General features: G+C 42.9%; 1 protein-coding gene across 2 annotated transcripts in view; it reads right to left on the bottom strand.

The window, feature by feature from the left end:
- Positions 1-7,286, bottom strand: part of elp3 (elongator acetyltransferase complex subunit 3) — a 39,990-nt gene that overhangs the window by 15,099 nt on the left and 17,605 nt on the right. For both annotated transcript variants that reach the window (XR_004336042.1, XM_032542190.1), the window contains exons 10-14: positions 5,036-5,229; positions 3,243-3,333; positions 1,878-1,943; positions 1,186-1,413; positions 900-981 (exon numbers count right to left, since the gene is read on the bottom strand). Coding sequence is in view for 1 of the 2 variants with exons in the window: in XM_032542190.1 (XP_032398081.1) it covers positions 900-981; positions 1,186-1,413; positions 1,878-1,943; positions 3,243-3,333; positions 5,036-5,229 (661 nt within the window). In the remaining variant the exon portion in view is untranslated. The remainder of the gene's footprint in view (positions 1-899; positions 982-1,185; positions 1,414-1,877; positions 1,944-3,242; positions 3,334-5,035; positions 5,230-7,286) is intronic.

The following is a 7,286-nucleotide window of genomic DNA, read 5'->3' as shown; positions in this document are numbered from 1 at the left end:
AGAGAGAGAGAGAGAGCAGCTGATGCTGAGGGAAGCGGCTTGATTGAGGTCAGTAACATTAGTGGGCTAGAGCAACGGTTCTCAAAGAGGGGTCCACGGACCCCCAGGGGTCCTTGAAGGGGTTCCAGGGGGTCCCCCAGCAAAAACTGATTTTCACTTTAATTCCATCCAAAATTAACAGATTGTTTTTCACTCATGCAGAGTGTTTCTGTAATAAAACATCTAAAAATCAAAAATCCTATTAGATGGGGACCCTTGGAAAAAATCAAATCAAATGGGGTCCGTGGTCTAGTTTCTGACATTTTGGATGTTGACATGGCACTTCGATAAATAAAAAGCGATCAATCACAGTTGTTGTGGGCTGCGTTGCCGCGACATGTAAAATCTTTTGAGAGGTGCACGTCAGGCTACGCCGTCGGGTCCCTATCGCCACGTACCCACGGAGTTGATTTAACGCAGAAGAATCACTTGGCTTTAACTGGCGGCCGACATCACCACCTGCTGTGTTATGTCGACTAGCGTCACGTGCAACGATGCGTCTGTTGCCGCTAACGTCCGTTTGGTGGGGCCAGCGCAGGTGTTTAAGTGACACCAAAATGAGGCACCGGAATCAGTATCCATATTGCTGCAGTCCCATGTCGAAGTGTCCTTGGGCAAGCCACTGAACCCCGGGAATGTGTGTGAGTGTGTATCTGATGAGCAGGTGGCAGCACGGCAGCCTCGGCCACAGTGCGTGAATGTGTGTGAATGGTGAATTGTTCCTCTGTGCTTTGAATAGTCGTTAAGACTAGAAAAGCGCTATTTAAAAACAGTCCATTTACATTTAGATGCCGGTAGTTTATGGTTTCATAACGAGAGGATAAATGATGATCTTTGTGCTATGCTGTTTTGTTCCTTACCTGAGATAACAGCCAATTTGCTAGAGCCATGTTCATCTCTGGCAATTCTCTCTGCCTCCTCCATCAGCATCATGCCAAAACCCTGAGCATGGAGGAGGGGGAAACAAGCACATTGTTGAGATTAATCTCAGTCTTGAACCTTTCTGGTCTCATATTGGCCAAAGAACATCCAGGCCAGGAGTTACAGGGTCGGAGAAAAACAATCAAGACTCACAGCTGGAAAAAGAAAGTGTCTGTGTGGGTTATTTACTTTGCATGTGGGGTATGAGTGTCAAAGTGTAGCCACCTGATGCTGGAACTTGCTGGGGTCCCGGCTGCTGACGGGGACGACGCTGCCGTAGACGTGCAGCTCGCGGACGATGGACACGCCCCCTTTGAGCTCCGGGCGGAAGGACTGCGGGGAGCAGCGGCGCAGACGCAGCAGGCCGATCAGGATGTCCTGCTCGGGATCCTCGTAGGAGAGGAAAGTCTCCCAGCCGCCGTTAGCCACGTAGTCCCTCCGCACCAGCTCCACCTGAACACACACTTGGCTTTGTTAGGGAATGGAGGGCTTGCACAAAAACAATCAGTGTCTGGAGCAACAGAACATATATTTCATCCTTTCATATGTAAGGCTGAGTACTTTATTCAATACTTTATAGGCACAGGTTGAGCTGCTTCTAAAGTATTGAGTATCGAAAAATGCCTAGTCATTCAATACCGAATTTCAACACCTAAGGAGTCATTCTCATCAAAATCTGTCAGCCAATCAGCATGCAGCATGCGTCTATAAGCTCTACTAACGCTGCTGATTGGCGGTCTAATGTTACACGTCGTAGTGGCAGGCAGGAAAAACTCTACGTTACACACAGAGACGTCGCAGGAGCTAAACAATGAATGAAATTTGTGCTGTAATGTTGCAATTCCTTTTTGTTTTATGAAATTGGTATCAGAAAAAAGTATTGTTTAGGATATAAAAGGCAGCATGCGGTCTATTACCTGATACGGTCGGACTTTGTGGTGGATCTCCTGAATGCCCACTTCTCTTGTCCTCACGTCTCGACACTGCACACAGAGACGCACATTCAAATGGGTCAACCCAGTTTAGAAACCCAAACTCCGTGGACTGTAGTAGTTTACATGGTGAGAGGCGGGGTCTGCCACCCCTGCCTTCCACATTGCCTTTACATGCCCAAGAGATTCCCAGGAAATTATGCATTTCAATCCAGCATTGCTGTTTGGAATTGTTAGGGGTGGGCATATAATAATAATCGATTCTTAGATGCATCGCCATTCTCCCTACAACGATTCACTGCTCAATGCAGATAAATTAATAATTGATTAAGAAAAAAAAAAAGTGTGATTTTTATTTAAAAGTTAGTGTCTCCAGACAAGTACAAATCAGAAAACAGAGAGACTAAAAGAGGATGGGATAATGGATAACTACTTAGAGTTTAGGTAAGAGTGCAGAAAAAAACACAAAAATGGCCGAAAGGAAAAATAATTAAATTGTTTATATACACACATGATCTAATGAAACATACATAAAATAATTAGGCCAAACACATAAAGGCTGTTGATCTACTTGATCACATGTGACCGCCTCATGTTTCCTGTCCTCCACCTTTTAAACATGACTGGGCCTCTGACATAGAGGATCACTGGGAGAGAAGGTGACTCAGCATCTTAAAGGCTGAAGCATGGAATGAACACACAAAAAAACATCAGTAGACATTTGAACTTGGGTGTGTGACAAATACTGCATATGTCAAAATCCAACAAACTCAGATTCATATGTACACTACCGGTCAAAAGTTTGGGGTCACTTAGAAATACACTGCTGACAAAGTACTGTATATCACATGACCATATGCACACACTGGGCATGCCGGTGTAAACAGGAAGCAGATTGTCTGACGTTACTCTGCGATCTTATTTCTGCACGACAGTCAATAAACAACAGAAACTAACCGAAGCTTACAGGAGGCTCTTTACCCCGTAGGTGTTTCTGATTAACAGTTCCAAAGGTTTTTTTGATGAAAGTTCTACTGAAGTTGTCATTTACTTTATATCTACTTTCCAACATAAATTCAATAAATGTCGGGGGGTGTGGAAAGGAGAGTGCTCCAATTTTACGCTCCGACAGTTCTAAACTATACTCGGGCGGCAGGTTTTTTAATCTGTCATCTTACATAGCTAATTATTCTGTCAGTCAGCATTTGTCTGTTAGCAGCGGCCGCCAACCAAAGTTCTATGGTACCTGTTTGGATCCGTCCCCAGCTGGATAAGTCTATTGACTTCCTCACTCAAAATAAGCTGACTGGGTGTCTTTCAGTTTAATACGAGAGGCCCTTCGAGTCTCACCTCAGTGCCCATGTCTTTCATCCGGGCCAGGGCCAACTCTCTCAGGTTGCCGTGCTCCACCCCGGAGCTCACCAGTGGCATGGGGATGTCCCTAATCGGGGGTACAAAAGCATGGACAGGCCAAACATGAAAGGAGAGAAGAATGGTTTTAAAACGGGATATAACAGATGCGACTATATAAAAATGAATCTATACCTTGGGGGCTGTATTTACAAAATCTTTCAGGTCTAAAAGTAGCTTCTAAATGGCGGAGTTAGGAGGAAAATATGGGGAGTGTCAGACCTAACTTAAAGTTATAGTGCTAAGTTTCTTTCATGAAGAGTAATGAGAAGAAAAAACTGTCGGCGTGTCCACATGATACAAGCCTTCCGTGATCACTCACTCATTTGGCAATGGCTTGAATGTAACAGATGTTCATTAGTATCAAAAAGTTACACACTAAAGGACTACTAAGTTTAACATTTCTGAATCTGTGCGTTCTCCATCTCAGTGTTTTGTTTGTAATTGTCACTGTTTGTGTTTCATAATTATATAAAAATAATTTAAAATATGATCACAAAAAAGGACTACAAAGTCTAAAAGTACTTCACTAAGCATTCAGCGCTAAAATTCCAAGTCTGAGAGAAGTTAGAAGCAGTCCAGGGCCCAGTTGTTTTTGACTGGATCAAATGTCGACACATTTTAACTGGCAAGATGGCGGCGAGTGGAAAAACCAACAGCTAAAGTGAGTTGTCCTAATTATGCTTTTTAACTAAAGTTTGACTTGGGTCCATTCACAAAAACACCCTAGGTTGTATATCGCCAAAATACAACCTAGGGTGTTTTTGTGAATGGATACTTTTAGCGTGTTTAACATGTAAATCGGTAAAGTATTTGTTTTTCTAATTTCAACCAAACCAGGGTAGTGATTGTTGGAAATGAGGAAAGACAAACCAAGATGGCTTTTGATAGTTTAATTTAGTTTCTGTCGACTTTGAATGTTCTGTGTTTTACGATGCTAAAATGACTGTGTATTTACATGGAGTCTGGTGGGTTTGGCAATAGTCATTTCGGTGAATGTTTTTATGTTTAAAAAAAAAAAAAAAAAAAAGGATCTTACTCTTTGACAGAAAGGTCGACCTCTATGTTGTCAGACATTTAGAATAATAATCTGTGGCAAAACAATCACTTTTGTTGCACGTAAATTGAAGATTTTGCTGAATCACTTAAACATTACGCTGTAGCGTTTTTTGCTGATTGGTGAATGCAGCGATCATGGACCAATGTCAAAGATTGTAGTTCCCATCAAGTCTTTTAAACACACTACACCTGGGGTACACTGTTGGAAAAGTGCACGAAAAATCTGCTGCAGGGGCCAGATAAATCTGCACAAAAAATCTGCTGCCAGGGGCCAGATATAAAGCTAAAAGTAAAAATATCATTGATATTTTCTTCTGTCAGGGACAGAACTGAGTGACATAATTTCCCCAAGCGGGGGAACAGTAGATGTTTCTTTTGATGCTGCCTTTCTTTAATGACTGCCATTTCTTTAAATTTCTGTGCTGCACTGTAACTTTATTCATGTGTTTTATGTTCCTGTTCCATTTGTTTTTAACTGTCTATTCATGTGTTTTATGGTTTTTTAATGCTTATGATTTTAACGTTTGACTTGTGTTTTATCTGTTTAACTGATTTTATGTAAAGCACTTTGAATTGCCCTGTTATTGAAATGTGCTCTACAGATAAAGCTGCCTTGCCTTGCCTTGCAGTCACTTGTGTCCAACCGTCACCATCAGGCCCATTCACTGTCTCACCTCTGCACCCGGTAGACTCGTGTCCAGGGCGGCACCAGCGCCAGGATCCGGGCCACCAGGTCCACCAGGGCACTGGGTGTGTAGCTCTTGTAGCGGCCCGTCTTCCACAGCTCATACAGACCCGTGCCTCGGATCACCAGTGTAGGGTACAGCTTCAAACCATCGGGCCTGAACGCTGGATTCTCAAAGAACTCCTGCAAGAAACACATAACAGTAGATCTGTGTAAAAGTATTCAATGTTGAAAATCAGACAAAATGTTACAGATGAAAGGAAAATTCATCACCAGCCACCATTACAATTTGTTTCTGATTATTGTTCTGGAATGGAATTTCTGAAATCATCGGAAATGAATTTAACACACTTAAGTGTTTTAACATGAACAATGAAACATTTACTTAACATTATCTTTCTACCACACTTTATATACTGACATTATTGACATATCTGCAGTGTTAAATTTGACTGTCATGCTAGCAAATACACATTTGCTTTCTTTAAATTGACAAAAGGGGGAAAAAGGAAGAAGAGAAAGGAATTAAAGGTATGGTAATGGAATTATTTCAATCATGTGCTATACGATCAGACAGCAAGAAAGAAAAGGGTCCATTTTATACGGTCTCCTAAATGTAGAAACATGCCTCCATTGATCCGAAGCAGATCTCAAAGAGACTGCACAATAGTGCTCAGTTATTCACTTCAAGGAAATGTTGGGTGTCTGGTGTAGTGCAGTGAAGGGAATCGGCATGATTTCCAGTCATTCTCCTCTCGTCTCTACAGACTATCATGATCAGAACCGTGAAGATCTGGAAATCGAGGCACATTCTCCAAAATAGGCCGCATTATCGGTATCTCATAATCTCCCGCTCGTCACAGCTCATAATCACACGGGGACACGTCCCACGTGGCCCTGCACTAAACCTAAAGGGGGGTTGGGAGGGAGGGTAAAGGAAGGAGGGTGTGCAATCTGACAATAATGCTTCAATACCAAAAATGAGACCAGTTTTTGGGGTTAGGGTTATTCTGTGCCTGCTACCATTTTAGATCACATATCAGCACTCCTGTTGGTCGGTGTAGAAGAACCCTGTTAAGGATGTCGCCCCCCCTCCCCCCTCCGGGGACAGGGAGCATCTGTATACGGGAGATAAGTGAGAGAGGATCTCGGGCTGTGAGGAAGTTGTAATCGAATTTCATTATCAGGACAGCCATGATAAAAGCAAGGCGGCTGGGAGGCTTTTGCCTGCTGCAGCTGCTGCCCTCTGCAGCTCCTACGCTGCTCTGTGATCCACAGTGACAATACATTCAAGTAAGATATATTTGTTGAAAAGGAAGCATGTTTGCATAAATGCAAACCGTAAATAAAACTAGAACTGCAAGCCGTTGTGACGGGGTCCAAGCCTCCCCGGCGCGAGTGGACCTGCGACCCCGGGTCCGTGACAGCGTAGTCTATATCCACGACGTTACACTTCTAGGATTACTAGAGAGCTGTCGGAAATTCAGCCGGATGTCCCTTACCTTCCTCTTTCTTTGTGTTGGAATTTTAAACTCCGGTGGATGGGAGCATGTTTTTCTCCCATCCCAGAATGTGTACTAGCCAGACCCTCCTCCGCAGCGCTGTGGAGGAAGGTCTGGCTATGCCAGACTAGTGAAAGCAGAACCCAAGGTGTGACGGCAACAAGGTAAACGTCAGGAAATATCGCAAACAGCTCCATCTGGAGATGCTACATGCCAGGTTTCATGCAGATCGTACACATGGCTTAGGAGGATTATGGAAAAAAAGCATGTTCACAACTAATCGCTATTTTACTGTGATAAAAGTCCAGGAGGAAACGGGTGAGGCCTACCGCATGTGATGCAGCTTTCATTTCATTTTTCAATGAAAAACCTTATAGCCACTTAGATTTCTTATTTATGACTCTAAGAAAAATATAGAATTTCACCAGATTTATCTCCTTATCTAATTTATTTGGGTTTATAAAAACATTTGAAAACTCAGGATAAAAAGCTTGGATAAAGTCACAGCTACGATGTCTTTAAATTAAAAATGTGTCTTTTAATAGTAATTCCACTGGGATTGGCTTTGTGATTTGTTGAACAAGGATGCTTTTTTTATTATTATTATTATTTTGGGGCTTTTCCCTTTATTATAGTGGATAGACATGATAGAGGGAGAGAGATGGGGGTGACACGCAGCAAAGGGCCGCTCCAAAGGACTCAGCCAACATGGGGCAAATGCTCTTATTGGGGGGGGGG

Source organism: Etheostoma spectabile, chromosome 18, assembly GCF_008692095.1.
Source record: "Etheostoma spectabile isolate EspeVRDwgs_2016 chromosome 18, UIUC_Espe_1.0, whole genome shotgun sequence".
In the NCBI taxonomy this organism is placed as follows: Eukaryota; Metazoa; Chordata; class Actinopteri; order Perciformes; family Percidae; genus Etheostoma; species Etheostoma spectabile.
Note: the sequence above shows the minus strand (reverse complement) of the source record. Positions and strands in the feature narration are given on the sequence as shown.